At 52.0% G+C, this 24856-nt stretch overlaps 2 protein-coding genes across 2 annotated transcripts in view; both read right to left on the bottom strand.

The window, feature by feature from the left end:
* Positions 1-24856, bottom strand: part of LOC137545331 (aldehyde dehydrogenase family 3 member B1-like) — a 469940-nt gene that overhangs the window by 311166 nt on the left and 133918 nt on the right. The gene's annotated exons all lie outside the window — the stretch shown is intronic.
* LOC137547504 (olfactory receptor 12D1-like) lies at positions 21076-22011 on the bottom strand. Its single transcript, XM_068271099.1, has one exon. The coding sequence runs from the start codon at positions 22009-22011 to the stop codon at positions 21076-21078; it is 936 nt and encodes a 311-aa protein (XP_068127200.1).

Raw genomic sequence — 24856 nt, 5'->3', positions numbered from 1 at the left:
GAACCCGCCACTGTATACCTGTTCTGTTCAGTGAACCAACCGCATCAGTGCGCATACCTGTGCAGTTAAGTGAACCCACCTACCTACGTGAGTGCACGCAGTGTGATATACCACTCCGTGCATACCCGATATGGACAAAACAGGTAGAGGAAGAGGTAGTGCCAGAGCCAGAGGAAGGCCACCCGGCAGGTCTGCGCGAGGTCATGTAAATGTAATTTCGTGTGGACCTGGCCCACAGTACAGTGCTCGGAAGAAGGCACGTCCCATCACCTCCCAAGATTGTCAGGACGTGGTTGAGTATTTAGCGACACAGAACACCTCATCTTGCTCAGCCACCAGCGCTACTACTAGCACCACTTCCGCTGCATTTGACACTTCGCAAGAATTATTTAGTGTTGAAATCACTGATGCACAGCCATTGTTGTTACAGCCAGATGAATTTTCACCAGCTCATATGTCTGAGTTACGCGGCAACACTATGGATGTAACGTGTAAGGAGGATGAAGGACCTACTGATAATGGTGCATGTTTGGATTTGTCTGAGGCAAGCGAAGCTGGGCAGGATGATTACGATGATGACGATGATAGGGATCCTCTGTATGTTCCCAATAGAGGAGATGAAGAGGGGGACAGTTCAGAGGGGGAGTCAGAGAGTAGTAGGAGGAGAGAAGTTGCTGAAAGAAACTGGGGCAGCTCTTCATCAGAAACAGCTGGTGGCAGTGTCCGGCACCATGTATCGCCACCTATGTACAGCCAGCCAACTTGCCCTTCAGCATCAGCTGCTGAGGTCCCCATAGTGCCCACATCCCAGGGTGGCTCAGCGGTGTGGAAATTTTTTAATGTGTGTGCCTCAGATCGGACCAAAGCCATCTGTTCGCTCTGCCAACAAAAATTGAGCCGTGGAAAGGCCAACACTTACGTAGGGACAAGTGCCTTACGAAGGCACCTGGAGAAAAGGCACAAACAGCAATGGGATGGCCACCTGAGCAAAAGCAGCAGCAGCACACAAAAGAAAAGTCACCCTCCTTCTCCTCTTCCTCCTTCAGGTGCATCATCTGCTTCTGCCGCTTTCTCCCTTCCACCTTCACAGGCACCCTCCTCCACTCCGCCTCTGCGCTTGAGCGCTTCCTGCTCCTCTGCCCACAGCAGCAGTCAGGTGTCCGTGAAGGAAATGTTTGAGCGGAAGAAGCCAATTTCGGCCAGTCACCCCCTTGCCCGGCGTCTGACAGCTGGCGTGGTGGAACTGTTAGCTCGCCAGCTGTTACCATACCGGCTGGTGGACTCTGAGGCCTTCCGTAAATTTGTGGCCATCGGAACACCGCAGTGGAAGATGCCAGGCCGCACTTATTTTTCGAGAAAGACCATACCCCAACTGCACCGTGAAGTTGAGAGTCAAGTGGTGTCATCTCTTGCGAAGAGCGTTGGGTCAAGGGTACACCTGACCACGGATGCCTGGTCTGCCAAGCACGGGCAGGGCCGCTACATTACCTACACAGCCCATTGGGTGAACCTGGTGGTGAACGATGGCAAGCAGGGCGCAGCGGACCAAATTGTGACACCTCCACGGCTTGCAGGCAGGCCTCCTGCCACCTCCTCTCCTCCTGCTACATGCTCTTCGCTGTCCTCCTCCTCCTTGGCTGAGTGGCAGTTCTCCTCTCCAGCTACACAGCCCCAGCTCCGCAGGGCCTATGCTGCATGCCAGGTACGACGCTGTCACGCCATCTTAGACATGTCTTGTCTCAAAGCGGAGAGTCACACTGGAGCAGCTCTCCTGGCTGCTCTTAAGAAACAGGTGGATGAGTGGCTGACCCCTCACCACCTGGAGATAGGCAACGTGGTGTGCGACAACGGCAGCAATCTGCTTGCCGCTTTGCATATGGGGAAGCTGACACACATACCCTGCATGGCACATGTCATGAATCTAGTTGTTCAAAGATTTGTGGCAAAGTACCCTGGCTTAGCGGATGTCCTGAAGCAGGCCAGGAAGTTCTGTGGGCATTTGAGGCGGTCTTACACAGCCATGGCACGCTTTGCGGAAATTCAGCGGAAAAACAACATGCTGGTGAGACGCCTTATTTGCGATAGCCCGACTCGCTGGAATTCGACCCTGCTCATGTTCTCCCGCCTGCTAGAACAGAAGAAAGCCGTCACCCACTACCTCTACAACTACAGTAGAATGAAACAGTCTGGGAAGATGGGGATGTTCTGGCCTGACAACTGGACACTGATGAAAAATGCATGCAGGCTCATGCGGCCGTTTGAGGAGGTGACCAACCTGGTGAGCCGCAGTGAGGGCACCATCAGCGACTTAATTCCCTACGCTTACTTCTTGGAGCGTGCTGTGCGTAGAGTGGCGGATGAAGCTGCAAATGAGCGTGACCAGGAACCGTTACGGCAGGAACAGGCATGGGACCAATTTTCATCAGACCCAGCTGTTTCCTCAACACCTGCGGCAGCACAGAGGGGGGAGGAGGAGGAAGAAGAAAAGTCGTGTGCAGAAGACGAGTCAGACTCAGAGGATGATGAGCAAGGTGTTTCTTTGGGGGAGGAGGAGGGAACGGCGGCAGGAGAACACCCGCAGCAGGCGTCGCAGGGGGCTTGTGCTGCTCAACCTTCCCGTGGTATTGTTCGCGGCTGGGGGGAGGAGGTTGACTTACGTGACGTCACTGAGGAAGAGCAAGAGGAGATGGAGGGTACTGGATCCGACTTTGTGCAGATGTCGTCTTTTATGCTGCCCTGCCTGTTGAGGGACCCCCGTATAAAAAACCTCAAGGGGGATGAGCTGTACTGGGTGGCCACACTACTAGACCCTCGGTACAGGCACAAAGTGGCGGACCTGTTACCAACTCACCTGAAGGTGGAAAGGATGCAGCACATGCAGAACAAGCTGTCAACTATGCTTTACAATGCCTTTAAGGGTGATGTGACAGCACAACGCCAGCAAGGTACCACTGCCACTAATCCTCCTCCCGTGTCCACGCAGTCAAAGACAGGATGCTCCAGCGATCTCATGGTGATGTCGGACATGCGGACGTTCTTTAGTCCAACGCCTCGCCGTAGCCCTTCCGGATCCACCCTCCACCAACGCCTGGAACGGCAGGTAGCCGACTACCTGGCCTTAAGTGTGGATGTAGACACTGCTGTGAACAGCTGTAAGGAAACGCGGAAATGCCGCCGTCTCTCAAGGTGAGGCGGCTGTTTCCGCGTCCAGCATGGCGTCACAACGCGGAAAAAACGCTGCATGCCGCATAGGCAGTGCGGTGGAATCCGCATTGGGAACGGCGGAATCCGCATCAGAGGCGGCCCCCGCACTAGATACATTGCATGACAGTACTGGTGTGGCTGGGACTGATAGTCCACCAAGATTCAGACTTACACGCGCGCGAGCAGAGAGGCAGAGTTTAAATAGCAGTTAGAAGGGTGTCGGCTGACCAGCTGGGTCAGCTGACAAATTCCACTGCTCTCATTGGACCAGCAATTAGGGAGGTCCTGGAAAGGTCCTAGAGTATATATACTGCTGGCTGTTCACTTGCTCTTTGTCTGGCGTGCGATCACATATGTGGGAGCACCCAGATCCGTAGTCAGATCCTTAAGTGTGCCGTGACCAGCTGGAGCTGTAATCCTACACTTAGCTAGATTATTGATATCTAAAGTACTAATTTGATTGTGATTATCTGTTATGACTTTTGCCTGCCTCGACTATCCTCCTGAACTCTGACCTTGTACCTCGATATTCTGATACTCTGTTGCCGAACCTCGGCTCGTTCCTAGACTCTGTTTCTGCCTCCTGATTTTGTACCCCGATATATCTGATACCCCGTTGCCGAACCCTGCCTGTACTTTGACTCCGCCTTTGCCTACTGTATTTGTACTTTATCTGTCCGTGTGTGTACGACCTGGCTTGTCCGACTTCGAGAACCGACCTCACGATTGGAGGCGGTTCCCAGTCCTGTTAGTGACACTTCTTCCTGAGTGTCACTCTCGGACTTTCCTTCCTACTGTCAGTCTGACTCCTCCCGTCTTGGAGAGCTCAGGTCTGCGGAAGGAATCCGTGCAGTTCTCCTTGCTGCACTGAGGCCTAGGCCTCCTAGTGTTACTGTTACACCAAAACACTACACTCTACTCAGGCGAACAGAGGTTAGTTTGTATATCGGATTATCGGTGAGACTGCAGATCACTTATAATCTGGTATATATCTGTATTTCCGGTGATACTGCAGATCACCGGTAATCAGATACTCTCTGCGCCCACCGATCGTTACAGAACGCCAGACCCAAAAAATGCAAATGGACGCACATACTGACCGTCTGGGCGCACTTGCCACTTCGGTGGAAAACATCAACCAAGTGCTGGGTAGCCACAAGACTATGATTGATGTCCTGTCAGGCTCTGTGCAAACCCTCCAGACGTCAGTTGATTCAGTGCGATCCTCTCCTAGTACTGACATACGTATGCCTGTACCTGATAAATTTTCCGGCCACAAGTCTGACTTCCGGAATTTCAGGAGTAGAGTGTTATCGTATTTCGAGTTGAGACCCCGATCCTCGGGTACTGAGACCCAACGGGTCACCTTTATTAAAACTTTGCTGTCTGGTGACTCCCAGTCATGGGCATACAACCTGCCTTCTACCGATACTGCTCTGACCTCGGTAGAGGAATTTTTTAAGGCCATGGCCGTAATCTACGACGACCCTGACCTTGCTGCATCCTCTGAGCGGAAGCTCAAACTTTTACGGCAAGGCAGGGGTCCAGTCGAGGATTACGCGGCCGAATTTCGTAGGTGGTCAGTTACGGCCAGGTTTGGCACTTATGCCCTGTTAGATTACTTCCTGTCTGGGTTGTCGGATGAGGTCTCCGACCTAATGTTAAGCCAACCCTGAACCCAAAACAGTCGACGAGGCCATCTCATCGGCCATTCGAATCGACCGTAGGCTACGCCATCAGAGACAGACTAGGGGCAGTCATCGGCTTAGGCTGACCTCTTACACAGTGCCTCCCGCTGCACCCCTAGTAACTCCGTCTCCTTCTGTCTCATCATCTCCAGTCTTGCCTCCACCTGAGCCGATGCAGATCGGTCGGTCTAAGTTGACCCAAGTGGAGAGAAGACGGAGATTGTCGGAACAACTATGTTTATACTGTGGTGAAGGGGGGCATAGGGTACGAGACTGTCTCATTAAGCCTAATAAGGATAAGCCGGGAAACGCTACCGCCTAGGAGTGATAAGGGGTGACACCCTAGGCGCCCAGCTCGCACCCCTGAAAGAAAGACGATTGCTCCTCCCCTGTACGATTACATGGGGGGACAAATCTGAAGCCACGGAGGCCTTTATTGATTCAGGCTCAGCGGCTAACTTCATGAGTTCCGAATTTGCAGAGAAGTTGGACATTCCTCTCACCCCAGTAAAACCACCTATCCAGGTTACTGCCTTGGACGACTCCCCATTACAAAGGGACCGTCCGCTGTCCCAGACACCAGAGGTGGAAGTCATTACTGGGGTACTGCATAGGGAGAGTTTACGTTTTTTTGTGTTACATATGACCACCTCCACCATTGTCCTAGGTATGCCTTGGCTGCAGCTTCATTCGCCACAGATTAATTGGGCGACAGGACAGTTAACCAGTTGGTCAGACTTCTGTTCCCAACAGTGCCTAAGAAAAGTGGTATTAGGTCAGACCAAGGTACATGTGGAGGGTGTTCCCGAGCAATACTCCGAGTTCTCGGATGTATTCTGTCCCAAGGCTGCTGATAGGTTACCTCCTCATCGCCCTTTCGATTGCCCCATCGATCTCCGTGCCGGTTGTATGCCCCCTAGGGGTCACCTGTATAATTTGTCTGGACCAGAGAAGGTGGCTATGCAGGAGTACATCCGTGACAATCTGGCCAAGGGGTTCATTCGCCCCTCCCGCTCGCCTGCAGGGGCCGGTTTCTTTTTTGTTAAGAAAAAAGACGGAGGTCTTCGACCTTGCATCGATTATCGGGGCCTAAATAAAATCACGGTGAAGAATCGTTATCCGTTGCCATTAATAGACGATTTATTCACGCAGGTCACAGACGCTAAGATCTTTTCAAAATTGGATCTGAGGGGTGCATACAACCTGATCCGCATTAGAGAGGGCGATGAATGGAAGATGGCCTTCAACACACCCGATGGGCATTACGAGTACTTAGTGATGCCCTTCGGGTTGTGCAATGCGCCAGCCGTCTTCCAGGAATTGATTAACGAGGTATTCAGGGAGGTGTTGGGTAGGTTTGTGCTTGTATACCTTGACGATATACTAATTTACTCCAACAACCTCTCCGAGCACAGGGTCCATGTCAGATTTGTGCTAAACAAGTTGAGACAAAATCTGCTGTACGCCAAGTTGGAAAAATGTATTTTTGAAGTTACATCTGTCGCCTTTCTGGGGTACATAATCTCCACCTCGGGCCTGTCTATGGACCCTGCCAAGGTATCCGCTGTTCTGGAGTGGCCTCAGCCGGTGGGGTTAAAGTCGTTGCAACGTTTTCTGGGTTTTGCAAACTATTATAGGAGGTTCATAAAGGGGTACTCCACCGTTATTGCACCTCTCACCAGTCTCACTAGGAAAGGGGCGGATACTACTCACTGGTCGCCTGAGGCCCTACAGGCATTTTCAACCTTGAAGGAACTGTTCTGCACAGCACCCATACTAAGACACGTAGACACTTCCTTCCCTTTTATTGTTGAGGTAGACGCCTCAGAAGTCGGGGTGGGGGCTGTGCTGTCTCAACGTTCAGGCTTACAGGGTAGATTGCACCCATGTGCCTATTTTTCTCGGAGATTCTCTCCAGCAGAGAGAAACTACGATATAGGCAACAGGGAACTCTTAGCCATTAAACTAGCCTTTGAAGAATGGCGTCATTGGTTAGAAGGAGCGGAGCATACTATCACGGTTTTTACCGACCACAAGAATCTGGAATACATCGAGGGGGCTAAGAGGTTAAGCCCTCGTCAGGCTCGATGGTCCCTGTTTTTTTCAAGGTTCACATTCGTGATTACGTACACCGTAGAATACTAAGGCAGATGCGCTATCCAGGTGCTTTGAGCCAGAAACAGCACAGGCCTCCGTCCCGGAGACAATTGTTCCGCGAAAATTGGTGCTGGCTGCAATTGAGACTTGGGAAGACTGGAAGGAGACGTTGAGCCCCTTCCAGCAGGACATCCCGGAAGGGAAGCCTGAAGGGGTCATGTTTATTCCCTTGCCCTTTCGTCTTCAGATCCTTGAAATGTTCCACGCACATAAAAATGCTGGACATCCTGGAGTTGCCAGAACACAGGATCTTGTAGCCAGGTGTGCCTGGTGGCCTTCCCTGTCTGTTGATTGCAGGGAATTTGTTAGGGAATGCGCAGTATGTGCTAAGAGTAAACCCTCCCGGCTGGCACCTGTCGGTACCTTACAGCCTTTGCCCGCCCCGAGTGAGCCATGGACCCACTTGTCCATGGATTTCGTGGGTGAGCTCCCCAGGTCTGAAGGCATGTCGGTCATTTGGGTGGTAGTCGACCGCTTCAGCAAGATGGCCCATTTCGTGCCCTTGAAAGGACTCCCCTCGGCTCAGGAATTGGCCGACCTATTCATCATCCACATTTTCCGGCTGCATGGCATTCCGGAAAACATAGTGTCGGATAGGGGAGTCCAATTCATTTCTAGATTCTGGAGGGCATTTTGCCACCAAATGGGCATGAAGCTGTCTTTCTCGTCCGGCTACCACCCACAGACTAATGGCCAGACTGAAAGGATAAATCAGTCTCTAGAACAATTTTTGAGATGTTATGTTGCGGAGGCACAAGACGACTGGGTCAGATTTTTGCCCTTCGCAGAATTTGCTCAAAATACCTTGAGAAATTCCTCCTCCGGATTTTCGCCTTTTCAGGTGGTAACAGGGAGATCGCCCAAGTTTTCCCCCTTGCCAGTTGCCTCCTCTCCGTTTCCAACCCTGGAAGCCTGGCACAGGGCATTTAAAGTCATCTGGGGGAAGGTGAAGAGTAATCTGGAAAGGGCATTCCAGAGTCAAAAGGGTCAGGCTGACAAAAGACGCTCATTGGAGTGGAAGTTCCAGCCAGGAGACTTGGTCTGGGTGTCCACACGTCACTTAACCCTGAGACAGCCCTCAGATAAACTGGGCCCCAGGTTTGTGGGTCCATTTTCAGTGGCCAAGAAGATCAACAACGTTACGTATTCCGTTGATCTTCCCGCCAGCATGCGTGGGGTAAAGTCCTTCCACGTATCCCTGCTTAAACCAGCAGTCCATGTGGGTCCCACTCCTCCTCCTCCTGTGGTGGTGGACGACCAACCTGAGTACGAGGTAGAAAAGATATTGGATTCACGCATGGTACAGAATTCGGTACAGTACCTCGTACATTGGAAAGGGTACGGCATTGAGGAGAGACAGTGGGTACCGGGTTCACGCATGCATGCAGACGAGTTAAGGAGGGAGTTTCATGCCTTACATCCCGAGAAACCTGGTAGGAGTTGTCCGGAGTCCACTCCTCGGGGGGGGGGGGGACTGTAAGGAAACGCGGAAATACCGCCATCTCTCAAGGTGAGGCGGCTGTTTCCGCGTCCAGCATGGCGTCACAACGCGGAAAAAACGCTGCATGCCGCATAGGCAGTGCGGCGGAATCCGCATTGGGAACGGCGGAATCCGCATCAGAGGCGGCCCCCGCACTAGATACATTGCATGACAGTACTGGTGTGGCTGGGACTGATAGTCCACCAAGATTCAGACTTACACGCGCGCGAGCAGAAAGGCAGAGTTTAAATAGCAGTTAGAAGGGTGTCGGCTGACCAGCTGGGTCAGCTGACAAATTCCACTGCTCTCATTGGACCAGCAATTAGGGAGGTCCTGGAAAGGTCCTAGAATATATATACTGCTGGCTGTTCACTTGCTCTTTGTCTGGCGTGCGATCACATATGTGGGAGCACCCAGATCCGTAGTCAGATCCGCAAGTGTGCCGGGGCCAGCTGGAGCTGTAACCCTACACTTAGCTAGATTATTGATAGCTAAAGTACTAGTTTGATTGTGATTATCTGTTATGACTTTTGCCTGCCTCGACTATCCTCCTGAACTCTGACCTTGTACCTCGATATTCTGATACTCTGTTGCCGAACCTCGGCTCGTTCCTAGACTCTGTTTCTGCCTCCTGATTTTGTACCCCGATATATCTGATACCCCGTTGCCGAACCCTGCCTGTACTTTGACTCCGCCTTTGCCTACTGTATTTGTACTTTATCTGTCCGTGTGTGTACGACCTGGCTTGTCCGACCTCGAGAACCGACCTCACGATTGGAGGCGGTTCCCAGTCCTGTTAGTGACACTTCTTCCTGAGTGTCACTCTCGGACTTTCCTTCCTACTGTCAGTCTGACTCCTCCCGTCTTGGAGAGCTCAGGTCTGCGGAAGGAATCCGTGCAGTTCTCCTTGCTGCACTGAGGCCTAGGCCTCCTAGTGTTACTGTTACACCAAAACACTACACTCTACTCAGGCGAACAGAGGTTAGTTTGTATATCGGATTATCGGTGAGACTGCAGATCACTTATAATCTGGTATATATCTGTATTTCCGGTGATACTGCAGATCACCGGTAATCAGATACTCTCTGCGCCCACCGATCGTTACAACAGCGATGAGGAACCCTTGAACTACTGGGTGCGCAGGCTTGACCTGTGGCCAGAGCTGTCCCAATTTGCCATCCAACTTCTCTCCTGCCCTGCCGCAAGCGTCCTGTCAGAAAGGACCTTCAGCGCAGCTGGAGGCATTGTCACAGAGAAGAGAAGTCGCCTAAGTCACAAAAGTGTTAAGTACCTCACCTTTATCAAAATGAATCAGGCATGGATCCCGGAGGGCTGCTGCCCGCCCCAAGACTAAGTCAGTCCCCGCACACACAGCATCTCTGCCTGCACGCCGTGTGACTGGCTGCCTGGCCTGCCCCAAGAAGACTAAGTCGCTCCCAGTCCCTCCACACAGCATGTCTGCCTGCAGGCCGCTTGACTACCTTCTCCGCTACCACCAACAGGGTCCGGGACTCCAGGCGGATTGCTGAATTTTTTAGGCCGCTGCTAGCAGCGGCCGCTGTAATAATTTTTCTGGTGCGTGTACATGACTGCCTAATTTTTCTGGCTGCACTGCGGGCAGCTGCAACAACAAAAGAAAAGGCATGTACATGCGCCCATTCCCCTTCGTGATCATTACCTTGCCGTGGTGAAGGGGCTTGCGTATCACAATGAAGCAATGACCGGCGCCTAGATGAGTGTCTCGGGGGGCACACCCACGATAATAAGGTCATTGCCTCATTGTGGTCAGACCAAATTTGATCAGCTGGACAGTCACTGTTCTGTCATTCACCTACATCAGCCAGGCGACCATATGGGCTGTAAAGCCACCAAAACCTGCACTCTCGCCATGGTGCGCACCAGTCCAGCACGGCAGTCACTACACAAACAGCAGTTTGTGGTGTGTTACACGGTGAGTTTGGTGTGTCAGTGTGAAGCAGTACCTTAATTACACTACCTGATTGATGTATACACATGCAAGATGTTTTAAAGCACTTTAGGCCTGTCATTTAGCATTCAATATGATTTCTGCCCTTAAAACGCTGCTTTGCGTCAAATCCAGATTTTTCCCCGGGACTTTTGGCATGTATCCCACTCCGCCATGCCCCCCTCCAGGTGTTAGACCCCTTGAAACATCTATTCCATCACTTTTGTGATCTAACAAACATCTATTCCATCACTCACACACACAGGTAGTAGTCACTGAATGTGCTGCTGCTGCTGCTGGCAGTGGGACACACAGTATGAATTAGCAATGCTGTCTAAAAAACACAAGTGTCAGTTTCAAACACAGAAAAAAAAATTGATCACACGAGCAGGATGAGCTCTGAAAAGAGCTTTTCTGGGGCGCTATTATAGCAATAAGATTCAGCTAAGCAAGCTAAGAAGGCAAGAGCCTGACTAATCTGTCCCTAGGAGAACAAGTCTGCAGCAGCTGTCCCTACTCTGTCTCTAGCAGGCACACGAGTGAGGCTAATGGCCGCCGGAGCCTGCCTTATATAAGGGGGGGCTCCAGGGCTGAGTGTAGCCTGAATGGCTACAATGCGCCTGCTGACTGTGATGCAGAGGGTCAAAGTTGACCCTCACAGAGCATTATGGGGCGTATCGAACTTCCAGGAAAGTTCGCCTTCGCCGGTGAAGGCGAATCACCCGAAGTTCGCCTGGAACCGTTCGCCGGCGAACCGTTCGGCCCACCTCTATATGAAAGAAGGGCCTGGATAGGCGAGAGCAGGAGCTGAGGAAGGCCTCCCATGATAGGGATAGACCTTCTGTCAGGAAAGGAAGGGGTTAATTTCTGGGTGGGCTTGGCCAGGCGACCTGAGTCAGAGGGAAGGCGGGTCGGACAGCAGTGGCTGAGGACAGGAAGGGTGTCAGCGGAAGGGGAGGAGCCAGAACGAGAGAAGATCACAGGAGAAAGTTGGCTTCTCTGTGTGTTCTCCTGCTTACAGCACCGTGATGGAGGAGTTGGACAGCCTGATGGCAATGCTGCGGAGCGAGGCAGCGGCAAGAGGACCTGAATGGGTGGCACAGCAGATTGCGGAGAGGACGGAGGGCGCAGCCAGCGAACAAGCCGGGCGGGTCAGTGCACGCATCTCCAGGCCGCCGGAGCGGCTGAGTCCCAGCGCTTCCCCCGCAGGTCAGAGGAGAGGAGGTAGCCCGGGACAAGCTACTACGGCCCCCCCAGCAAGGAAGAATAGCACGGCTGGGAGCAAAGGGGCTGGGAGTAAACGACCACAAGGAGACCAGGAGGTGGCGGGCCCAAGCGGTATGGGGCCTAGTGGCGGCAAACAGCGCAGAGGTAACCCCAAGCAGAGCGGAGCGGCAGCTTCAAACAGGCGAAGTGGTCAGAAGGATACTAGGGGTAACAAGGCGGCAGAGGGGAGGCGGCAGCGTGAGGCGGATGCCCCTACACCCAGGCAGTCCAAGCGATCAAAGAAGGACTCCAATCTGGGGTCTGGGAAGAAGGTGACAGCTGCTAAGGGGAAGCAAGCTTGCAGACCAAGGTCCAGTAGCTCTGATAGCAGCATACGGAGTGCGGCTGCTGGGCATGGCAGGTCATCTTCTCCGTCACCACCTCGTCAGGAAACAGCATCGGGTAGCAGAGGACGGTCTGGGCGCAATGGATCACTTCGTGGTCAGTCGGCTCGAGACGGAGATCGCCAATCTGAGGGGTCTGGTGAGAGGCGACTGGAAAGTGAAAGGCGCAGGAGTAACAACAGGGCCGCTTCCCCTGCGGTCGCTGCTTCCGGGAGATCGGATGGAAATGGTGGTCGGTTCGAGGCGGCAAGGCCAAGAGGGTCGGCTGATCGGGACCCACGTCCGGTGCAGCCAGGTGAGAGCAACCTTGTTGGAAATGTTGTAAATGATGATAACAGGGGTGATGTGCTAGTGAGGGGGGGAGGGAGTGCTAGTGGGGCGAGTAGCAGTGGGGGATCACTGTCTGTAGCACAGTCAGCAGTTACTACAGGTTTAGGGGACAGCTCATCGTCGGCATTATCCCTCATTAATACCCTGCTTGTCGGCATCAGAGATGCCTTACAGGGGCCTAGTCGGACCCAGGTGGCTTCTGAGCAGTCACCTGTGGCAGCATGGATTCCTTCGGGTGTGGGAGGGTCCACAGCATTAGTGCCAGCTGGTGGGGTTACGCAGCCTGGGGGGAATGTGATTACCAACGCGGTGGTCACTGCCCCGGCGCAGAATGCCCCAAAGGATAAGGAAATGGATACGGTGCGGCTGGCAGACGCAGTAAAAGGGGAGGTTTATCTTTGCTTTTCTGGACCGTTGGGTTTGCATTTGAAACAGGAAGTTAGGGAAAAAATTTGGAAGGGTGAGTATATCGAGATCTTCTCGTTACTGCAATTGGGTAAGTTTAACTTGGATCGGGTCAAGCCCGACGAGAGTAAAAAAGAGGAGGAGGAACGTAGGAGGTACCGACTCATTCCCCGGACGTTCCAGAACTGGTCACAGGCTTTTTCCATATATGCCAGTGTACTGGGGGAGAAGCAACCCGAATGTTGCTCATCCCTATTTTGTTACCAGGAATGTATAGCGGAGGCCCACAGGTTATACGGAGGTTCAGCATGGCTGCGCTATGATGAACATTTTAGGCAGTGTAAAGCGATTCGCCCAACGATCAGGTGGGATCAGAAAGACATAGGCATGTGGATGCAGTTGATGATCCCCGGGACTAAGAGCAATCAGCCCTTTCAGGGAGCTGCCGGCAGCTCAGGGTCAGCTGGGCAGCCGGCTAATAAGAAGCCAGGAGTGTGCTGGAAGTTTAATGAGGGGGCATGCAGATTCGGAAGTTCGTGCAGGTTCAAGCATGAATGCTCATCCTGTGGTGGGAGCCATGCCCTTACCAGGTGCTATAAGCAAAACAAAGGTCGTTCCGCAGATGCTGCAAACAAAAGGGAGGACTCCAGTGATGGTGGAAAGGATGGAGCGATATCTAAGTAGGTATCCGGATGCGGCAGATGCGGATTTTCTGCGTAAGGGTTTTGCGGAGGGTTTTCATATTCCTAGTTCAGGTGTTCCAGGTTCTCATCCGCCATATCGCAATTTAAAGTCTGTTATGTTACGCCCAGAGGTTGTCTCTGCCAAATTACAGAAGGAGGTGGAGTTGGGCCGCATGGCAGGCCCTTTTTCAGAATCCCCGATTACTGACTTGGTGGTATCTCCACTAGGTTTAGTCCCAAAAAAGGACCTAGGATCGTACAGGCTGATTCATCATCTTTCTCATCCGAGAGGTTTTTCGGTCAATGACGGTATAGATCCCGAGGCTTCATCGGTTGTTTATACGTCATTTGACTCAGCAGTCCGGCTGGTCAAAAGGACAGGTAAAGGGGCTTTGCTGGCTAAAACTGATGTGGAAGCAGCCTTTCGGTTGCTTCCGGTGCATCCAGATAGTTTTCGCTTGCTGGGCTGCTTTTGGGAGTCACACTTGTATGTAGACTGCTGCCTCCCGATGGGGTGCTCCATATCCTGTTCTTACTTCGAGCGCTTTAGTTCGTTCGTAGAATGGGTGGTCAAAGAGGTGTCAGGGTTAAAGTCAGTCATTCATTATTTGGATGACTTTCTTTTTATCGGGGGGCAGGATCTAGCTGAATGCGCTTACCTGCTGGCCTCCATGCGCCAGGTGTGTGCGCAGTTTGGCATACCCTTAGCAGAAGAAAAGACCGAAGGCCCACAGACTACAATCAAGTTTTTGGGGATTGTCATCGACTCGGTCGCCATGGAGTGCAGGCTGCCTGGTGATAAGGTGGATGACTTGCGTCTCACTATTACCAGGACGCTCGGTTCAAAAAAGATCACCTTGCGAGAGCTTCAGTCGCTTCTCGGTAAGCTGAACTTTGCGTGCAGAATTATGCCCATGGGGCGTATTTTCTGCCGACGTTTGGCAAGGGCTACAGCAGGCGTTGCGTCTCCGCACCATAGGATCCGGTTGGTGGCAGAGCACAAGGTGGACTTGCGAATGTGGTTGGTATTCCTGGCTGACTTTAATGGCCGTTCTATGTGGATGGAGGAAGCTCTCGCAAACCATGACTTGGAGTTATTTACGGACGCCGCAGGATCTCTGGGCTTCGGTGCGTTCTTCTCGGGTAAGTGGTGTGCCGAGGCCTGGCCTGAAACATGGGAACCGTTAGGCCTGACGAAAAATGTAATACTGTTAGAATTATTCCCTATCTTGGTGGCGGTTGAGCTGTGGGGACCTTTGTTGAGGAATAGGAGAATCCGATTTAATTGCGACAATATGGGTGTGGTGCAGGCAATCAATAGTTTGACGGCATCATCACCTCCGGTGGTGAGAGTACTGCGTCAGTTGGTGTTGAGATGTTTGAGATTCAACATGTTGATGTTTGCAGTCCATTTGCCTGGAGTAGAGAATGAAGTGGCTGACGCTCTTTCTCGATTCCAATGGCAGAGATTTTGGACCCTCGTCCCGGGAGCAGAACGGCAGGGGGCTTCCTGCCCTCCGGCCTTATGGAAGATACCCGTGGGACAATAGGAGTTTGGATTTCTCAATCATTGTCAGCATCAACCTGGGCAGCGTATTCAGCGGTGTGGACGCAATGGGAGGAGTCGTGGCGACAAGTTGGAGGTTGCCAAGCAGATGAAGAAAGGTTGTTTTTGTTGCTGAAATTCATGGCGGAAAAAGGGGTTGCGGGGATCACCCCGGGGGTAATAGCAAAAAATTTGGCTGCATTATCGTTTTATTTCAAAGTTCAGGGTTTAACGGATGTTACTAAAGATTTCAGAGTTCGCATGGCATTGAGAGGTTTGAGGAGACAAGTAGTAGCCCCCAAGGATACTAGGCGCCCAGTTACATTTGGCCTGTTGATTTCAATTTTGGGGAAGCTGGGAGAGATATGTAGTTCCCCATACGAGGTTTTGTTATTTAGTGCTGCTTTTGTATTGGCATTTTTCGGGGCTTTCAGGGTGAGTGAATTAGTGAGCCCCAATAAAAGAGGGGTGGGTGGCTTCTTGGAAGGGGATGTGGCATGGTCGGAGACAGGAGTGGAGGTGCAGTTGCGTAGATCAAAGACAGATCAGTTAGGCGGGGGCCGGAAGATCACGTTGTTCCCCGTGGAAGGATCAGTGGGTTGTCCAGTGGCGGTGGTGGGTCAGTTTTTGAGGGTGCGCCCCCGGACGGGTGGTTCATGGCTGTGTCACGCAGATGGGGTGCCATTGACAAAATACCAGTTTGTGGCGGTGTTTAGGAAAACATTGAGCAGCTTGAGCCTTGTTGCGGCCGAGTTTGCATCACACTCATTTAGGATAGGAGCGGCCACGGAGGCGGCCAGATGGGGGCTTCGAGATGATCAGATTAAGAGCATAGGAAGATGGGAATCAGCTAGATTCCAGTTGTACGTCAGGCCACAGTTGGTATGAAGGGTCAGCGAAGGGGAGGTAAACTAGTGTTAGGTATTATGTTAGTTGTTCAGTTTTTGTTTATTTCAGATAACCCAGCTCATCCAATCTTGGTTTGGATTTTCGGCCACTCATATGTCGCATGGGGTGCACGCAGAGCCGCTGTGCGGCCGGACGGCCGGCAGTTGGGTATCCCGAGAGCGACTGCAACTGTCCGGTGGATCGGAATTCCAGGCATGCAATGGGCCAAGGTATTGCCAGAACTGCAGAGATTCGTGGCCCTGGACAGGGCCCCTGAGGTACTGGTTCTCCATGTTCTCCATGTCGGTGGGAATGATCTGGCCTCAAGGACCACGAGGCAGATTATACAAGATATAAAATGTGATTTCATGAGGATGCGGTCGACTTTCCCACGAACAATTATAGTGTGGTCTGAGATTATTGGCAGAAGCCATTGGAGGTTGGCTCGGTCCGTTGACAAAATGAATCGAGCTCGCAAGAAGCTGAACAGGGAGGTGTCCCGGTTTGTGGTTAGGAATGGGGGGGTGGCAGTGAGACACGAAGATTTAGAGGAGGATTTAGATTTGTTTCTGAGTACACCTCAACGCCATAGGTACAGATTTGTGGTCCCTGGCTTTAGAGGGTGGTATTCAGCGGGGGCTCCGTTTGTGGGCTGCACAAGGGTGAGGTTTCTCCCTTGTTTGTGGTGGCGGGGCAGGGAGCCCGGAGGACGGTGGTTAATTATTGGAGGAATTTCTCAGGGTATCCGTCATCTGAAAGAGGTTAGTAAGGGTATGCAGCTGTCCCTGAGCCGGAGTTTGCGGCTGGGGGCCGGTTATATATATAGTTGCATTACCTACGTTTGTTAGCTTCCGGGGTTCCTTGTCCTGCAAGGTTTATACTTCTTAGGTTATTAAGAATTGTTTTATATTAAAATATTGTTCAATAAATTGGGCTGCATTGGCCTATTTTCTCCACGTCAATGGTAGTCCTTTGTATTTTTGTGAGGAAGTTTGGTGAGTGGGTAAAGGTTTGGGGACAGGTAATGGGATATTCCCAGATCATGGGCTTGATTCACAAAGCGGTGATAACCCAGTTATCACGCCTAAAAGACTTTAGGCGTGATGACCTTTTCACCACTGAGTTATCACCGCTTTTTCCTGCTCTTCGCGCGAAGTTACCGCGCGTACGCGCGTGAGAGCGCGCGCAAAGTCCCATAGGGTTTAATGGGAGCTTCGCGCGAAGCGTCGGGTGCTGCGCGCGCGCGTACGCGCGTACGCGCGTACGCGCGGTAACTTCGCGCGAGTTTCTTCTTATCATGCCTAAAGTGAGTTTAGGCGTGATAAGGGCCTTTTCACCAGCGTGCAAACACTTTGCACCGCTTGGTGAATCAAGCCCCATGTCTTCACATAGCTGATGCCAGTGGCAGACCTGGTGGTGATGTATGAGACAATGCAAAGCTCAGTTTCACAAAAAACGTGGGCTTCTTACGTAGTTGCATGGCACTCGTGGACTGTTTTTGTGGAGGGACTACAGGCATCCCTGTAAACAGATTCTCAGGACTTCATTTTAATGTTTCTTTGTTATTTAGTTAATGAAAGTTGTTCTTACAACTTTTGCTGTAGGTATTTAGTAGAAAACATTTGTTTAGGAAAATGTAAGTGGCTGCTGCTTGACTTCCCTATTTTGTGATCATTTTCTAAGGAGTTTTAAAAATACATATTCTGTTAAAAATAGAGAGCCCATTTCCTGTGCATTGCTATAGAATTTATCCAAAGTCATTCCTTACATTTGCATAAATCATTATGGGATTCACCTCTAAACCGTGTGTTTAGTTTGGTTGGGTTAATATTTTCTGATGTTAGGTTGGTACAAGGGAAATTGTTCATATGCTTGAGTAGCTCAAATGGACTAATGAATTTGAGATAGATAGGCTACACTGTCTCCGCTGCCTAGTTTTCTGGGATGTCCACTTCACTTTTATTCTAAATTCATGGTTGTCAGGGGTGGTTCTCAGTCACACTACACTACACACTACACTGGCACAGGACGCACACTACACTGGCACAGGACGCACACTACACTGGCACAGGACGCACACTACACTGGCACAGGACGCACACTACACTGGCACAGGACGCACACTACACTGGCACAGGACGCACACTACACTGGCACAGGACGCACACTACACAGGCACAGGACACACACTACACTGGCACAGGACGCACACTACACTGGCACATGACGCACACCACACTGGCACAGGACACACACTATACTGGCACAGGACGCACACTACACTGGCACAGGACGCACACTACACTGGCACAGGACGCACACTACACAGGCACAGGACACACACTACACTGGCACAGAACGCACACTACACTGGCACAGGACACACACTACACTGGCACAGGTCGCACACTACACTGGCACAGGACGCACACTACACTGGCACAGGACACACACTACACTGGCACAGGACGCACACTACACTGGCACAGGACGCACACTACACTGGCACAGGACGCACACTACACTGGCACAGGACGCACACCACACTGGCACAGGACGCACACTACACTGTCTCCGCTGCCTAGTTTTCTGGGATGTCCACTTCACTTTTATTCTAAATTCATGGTTGTCAGGGGTGGTTCTCAGTCACTTTTATGATATCTTTTTATTAACATTTCGATTCAATGTGGTTTTGAAAGCTATTTTAAAAGTCTTTGGCCTTCTTAATTACACAATCCTTTAGAATACACTGGCACAGGTCGCACACTACACTGGCACAGGATACAGAATACACAGGCACAGGACGCACACTACTCTGCACAGGACACACACTACACTGGCACAGGACGCACACTACACTGGCACAGGACACACACTACACTGTCACAGGACACACACTACACTGGCACAGAATACACACTACACTGGCACAGGACGCACACTACACTGGCACAGAACGCACACTACACTGGCACAGGACGCACACTACACAGGCACAGGACACACACTACACTGGCACAGGACGCACACTACACTGGCACAGGACACACACTACACTGGCACAGAATACACACTACACTGGCACAGGACGCACACTACACTGGCACAGGACGCACACTACACTGGCACAGGACGCACACTACACTGGCACAGGACACACACTACACTGGCACAGGACGCACACTACACTGGCACAGGACGCACACTACACTGGCACAGGACGCACACTACACTGGCACAGAATACACACTACACTGGCACAGGACGCACACTACACTGGCACAGGACGCACACTACACTGGCACAGGATACAGAATACACAGGCACAGGACGCACACTACTCTGCACAGGACACACACTACACTGGCACAGGACGCACACTACACTGGCACAGGACGCAGTCTACACTGGCACAGGACACACACTACACTGGCACAGGACGCACACTACACTGGCACAGGACGCACACTACACTGGCACAGGACGCACACTACACTGGCACAGGACGCACACTACACTGGCACAGGACGCACACTACACTGGCACAGAATACACACTACACTGGCACAGGACGCACACTACACTGGCACAGGACGCACACTACACTGGCACAGGACGCACACTACACTGGCACAGAATACACACTACACTGGCACAGGACACACACTACACTGGCACAGGACGCACACTACTCTGCACAGGACACACACTACACTGGCACAGGACGCACACTACACTGGCACAGGACGCACACTACACTGGCACAGGATGCACACTACACTGGCACAGAATACACACTACACTGGCACAGGACGCACACTACACTGGCACAGGACGCACACTACACTGGCACAGGACGCACACTACACTGGCACAGAATACACACTACACTGGCACAGGACGCACACTACACTGGCACAGGACGCACACTACTCTGCACAGGACACACACTACACTGGCACAGGGCGCACACTACACTGGCACAGGACGCACACTACACTGGCACAGGACGCACACTACACTGGCACAGAACACAGAATACACTGGCACAGGACGCACACTACACTGGCACAGGACACAGAATACACTGGCACAGGACGCACACTACACTGGCACAGGACGCACACTACACTGGCACAGAATACACACTACACTGGCACAGGACGCACACTACACTGGCACAGGACGCACACTACACTGGCACAGGACGCACACTACACTGGCACAGGACGCACACTACACTGGCACAGAATACACACTACACTGGCACAGGACGCACACTACACAGGCACAGGACGCACACTACACAGGCACAGGACGCACACTACACTGGCACAGGACGCACACTACACTGGCACAGAATACACACTACACTGGCACAGGACGCACACTACACAGGCACAGGACGCACACTACTCTGCACAGGACACACACTACACTGGCACAGGACGCACACTACACTGGCACAGGACGCACACTACACAGGCACAGGACGCACACTACTCTGCACAGGAAACACACTACACTGGCACAGGACGCACACTACACTGGCACACAGGACGCACACTACACTGGCACAGAATACACACTACACTGGCACAGGACGCACACTACACAGGCACAGGACGCACACTACTCTGCACAGGACGCACACTACACTGGCACAGGACGCACACTACACTGGCACAGGACGCACACTACACTGGCACAGGACGCACACTACACTGGCACAGGACGCACACTACACTGGCACAGGACGCACACTACACTGGCACAGGACACAGAATACACTGGCACAGGACACATCTTCCCCTGCAAGAAGAAATATAAATGGCATAACTTTAATGAATCCCTAACTGGCCAGTGGGCTGCAATACAGTTTCCTCTGTAAATCAGATAGTGTGCACAGATTGGTGTCTTTTGCAGAAGTTTGCAGCAGAAAGTTATCTCATTTGTGCTTAGCAACAACACTGCAGGTGCCAGTGAGGTGAGAGGGGGCGGAGGCTACAGTTCTGAATGGCAGAGCAGTCCTGACATACACTGTCCACAGCTTGTTATAAGAGCAGTGCTATGACTCCCAAACCTCTCAGCCAGGTTACTGCCCCTCTATCACCCATATCACCCAGGGATCCGGAGCAGTCTCTTGGTAGCTCTGTGCACATCCTGATTCCTCAGACTATATATAAAGGGGTTTAGCATTGGTGTCACCACACTGAAGATGATGGTTGCACTCCGATCTATGTAGAGAGATTCCTCATTGGCAGGACGGGCATAAGTGAAGAACGCTGTACCATAAAGCAATATAACCACAAGCAGATGGGACACGCAGGTAGAGAAGGCCCTGAGCCTAGCTGCTGAGGAACGGATCCGGAGAAGAGCAGAACCAATGAAAATATAAGAAAGAACGATCAGGAGGAATGTCACCAGTACTAAGGATCCAGCACCCAGTGCCAATATATACATGTTCAGCGTGGTGTCGGCACATGCCAGCTTCAGCAATGGTTTAATGTCACAGAAGAAGTGATTGACTCTATTGGAGCCACAGAAAGGCAGCTGAACAGTGAATAGAGTGTGGAGTAACGAGTGCATGAAGCCACCCAACCAGGAACCAAGAGCCAGCAGGACACAGGTCCTCTTCTTCATCATTGTAGAGTAGTGCAGAGGCTTGCAGATAGCAGCATATCTGTCATAGGACATCACAGCCACAAGAAGGGCCTCACTACTTCCAACCAAATGAAAGAAATGCATCTGAGTCAGGCAGGCCCATGCCGAAATCCCCCTCTGCTGAGTCAGGAAACTATGGAGCAATTTGGGGACACTAACAGAGGAATAGCAGATGTCCAAGACAGACAAGTTACACAGAAAGAAATACATTGGAGTGTGCAGATTACAGGCCGAAATCACAATGCCCATAATAGACAGATTTCCTGTCAGGTTCAGCAAATATACTGCCAGAAACACGGGGAAAAGGATTCTCTGTAAAGACGAATCTTCTGTCAGCCCCAGGAGAAGAAATTCCTCCACCAGAGTCCCGTTTAATGGCTTCAGTGACATCTGAATCTTCCTGCAATGAAATCACACACTGCCTCTTATTAATGTGTTCCTTTCATCAGTTGTCCCATCCCTAGCATGAAATACGAGAGAGGAGGGACCATTCATGGGAGGCTTTGTAACTGGAACTCAAGCTACAGACATAGATAAGGCTTCAGTGATGCACCCCAATCTTCCACCAGAATCTTCCACTCATGGATGGCTCTCAGTGCAGACCAGGCAACTGTGGAGCTGAACAACGAAGGCGAAAAACTTTACAAGCTAGACACTGACTATCGCCATTCAGGTTGATCCTCATGGCAGAAAATCTGTCTGGTCTTGTGTTTGTGATCATAATTCAACACAACAAACTAAGTCTGAAATGTGGTGCGAGCCAGGCCTGAAATGTGGTGCGAGCCAGGCCTGAAATGTGGTGCTAGCCAGGCCTGAAATGTGGTGCTAGCCAGGCCTGAAATGTGGTGCGAGCCTGGCCTGAAATGTGGTGCGAGCCAGTCCTGAAATGTGGTGCGAGCCAGGCCTAAAATGTGGTGCGAGCCAGTCCTGAAATGTGGTGCGAGCCAGTCCTGAGATGTGGTGCGAGCCTGGCCTGAAATGTGGTGCGAGCCAGGCCTGAAATGTGGTGCTAGCCAGTCCCGAAATGTGGTGCGAGCCTGGCCTGAAATGTGGTGCGAGCCAGGCCTGAAATGTGGTGCGAGCCAGGCCTGAAATGTGGTGCGAGCCAGGCCTGAAATGTGGTGCGAGCCAGGCCTGAAATGTGGTGCGAGCCAGGCCTGAAATGTGGTGCGAGCCAGGCCTGAAATGTGGTGCTAGCCAGGCCTGAAATGTGGTGCGAGCCAGGCCTGAAATGTGGTGCTAGCCAGTCCTGAAATGTGGTGCTAGCCAGGCCTGAAATGTGGTGCGAGCCAGGCCTGAAATGTGGTGCTAGCCTGGCCTGAAATGTGGTGCTAGCCAGGCCTGAAATGTGGTGCTAGCCAGGCCTGAAATGTGGTGCTAGCCAGGCCTGAAATGTGGTGCTAGCCTGACCTGAAATGTGGTGCGAGCCAGGCCGGAAATGTGGTGCGAGCCAGTCCTGAAATGTGGTGCTAGCCTGGCCTGAAATGTGGTGCGAGCCAGTCCTGAAATGTGGTGCTAGCCAGGCCTGAAATGTGGTGCTAGCCTGACCTGAAATGTGGTGCTAGCCAGGCCTGAAATGTGGTGCTAGCCAGTCCTGAAATGTGGTGCTAGCCAGTCCTGAAATGTGGTGCTAGCCAGGCCTGAAATGTGGTGCTAGCCAGGCCTGAAATGTGGTGCTAGCCTGGCCTGAAATGTGGTGCTAGCCTGACCTGAAATGTGGTGCTAGCCAGGCCTGAAATGTGGTGCTAGCCAGGTCTGAAATGTGGTGCTAGCCAGTCCTGAAATGTGGTGCTAGCCTGACCTGAAATGTGGTGCTAGCCAGTCCTGAAATGTGGTGCTAGCCTGGCCTGAAATGTGGTGCTAGCCAGGCCTGAAATGTGGTGCTACCCAGTCCTGAAATGTGGTGCTAGCCAGTCCTGAAATTTGGTGCTAGCCAGGCCTGAAATGTGGTGCTAGCCTGGCCTGAAATGTGGTGCTAGCCTGACCTGAAATGTGGTGCTAGCCAGGCCTGAAATGTGGTGCTAGCCTGGTCTGAAATGTGGTGCTAGCCAGTCCTGAAATGTGGTGCTAGCCTGACCTGAAATGTGGTGCTAGCCAGGCCTGAAATGTGGTGCTAGCCTGGTCTGAAATGTGGTGCTAGCCAGTCCTGAAATGTGGTGCTAGCCTGACCTGAAATGTGGTGCTAGCCAGTCCTGAAATGTGGTGCTAGCCAGTCCTGAAATGTGGTGCTAGCCAGGCCTGAAATGTGGTGCTAGCCAGTCCTGAAATGTGGTGCTAGCCAGTCCTGAAATGTGGTGCTAGCCTGGCCTGAAATGTGGTGCTAACCAGGCCTGAAATGTGGTGCTAGCCAATCCTGAAATGTGGTGCTAGCCAGGCATGAAATGTGGTCCTAGCCTGGTCTGAAATGTGGTGCTAGCCAGTCCTGAAATGTGGTGCTAGCCTGACCTGAAATGTGGTGCTAGCCAGTCCTGAAATGTGGTGCTAGCCAGTCCTGAAATGTAGTGCTAGCCAGGCCTGAAATGTGGTGCTAGCCAGGCCTGAAATGTGGTGCTAGCCAGTCCTGAAATGTGGTGCTAGCCAGTCCTGAAATGTGGTGCTAGCCAGTCCTGAAATGTGGTGCTAGCCAGGCCTGAAATGTGGTGCTAGCCAGTCCTGAAATGTGGTGCTAGCCAGTCCTGAAATGTGGTGCTAGCCAGTCCTGAAATGTGGTGCTAGCCTGGCCTGAAATGTGGTGCTAGCCAGGCCTGAAATGTGGTGCTAGCCAGTCCTGAAATGTGGTGCTAGCCAGTCCTGAAATGTGGTGCTAGACTGGCCTGAAATGTGGTGCTAGCCAGTCCTGATATTTGGTGCTAGCCAGGCCTGAAATGTGGTGCTAGCCTGGCCTGAAATGTGGTGCTAGCCTGACCTGAAATGTGGTGCTAGCCAGGCCTGAAATGTGGTGCTAGCCTGGTCTGAAATGTGGTGCTAGCCAGTCCTGAAATGTGGTGCTAGCCTGACCTGAAATGTGGTGCTAGCCAGGCCTGAAATGTGGTGCTAGCCTGGTCTGAAATGTGGTGCTAGCCAGTCCTGAAATGTGGTGCTAGCCAGTCCTGAAATGTGGTGCTAGCCAGGCATGAAATGTGGTGCTAGCCTGACCTGAAATGTGGTGCTAGCCAGTCCTGAAATGTGGTGCTAGCCTGACCTGAAATGTGGTGCTAGCCAGTCCTGAAATGTGGTGCTAGCCAGTCCTGAAATG

This window comes from Hyperolius riggenbachi, chromosome 2 (genome assembly GCF_040937935.1).
Source record: "Hyperolius riggenbachi isolate aHypRig1 chromosome 2, aHypRig1.pri, whole genome shotgun sequence".
Lineage (NCBI taxonomy): Eukaryota > Metazoa > Chordata > Amphibia > Anura > Hyperoliidae > Hyperolius > Hyperolius riggenbachi.
This window is presented reverse-complemented; position numbering and strand designations above follow the sequence as displayed.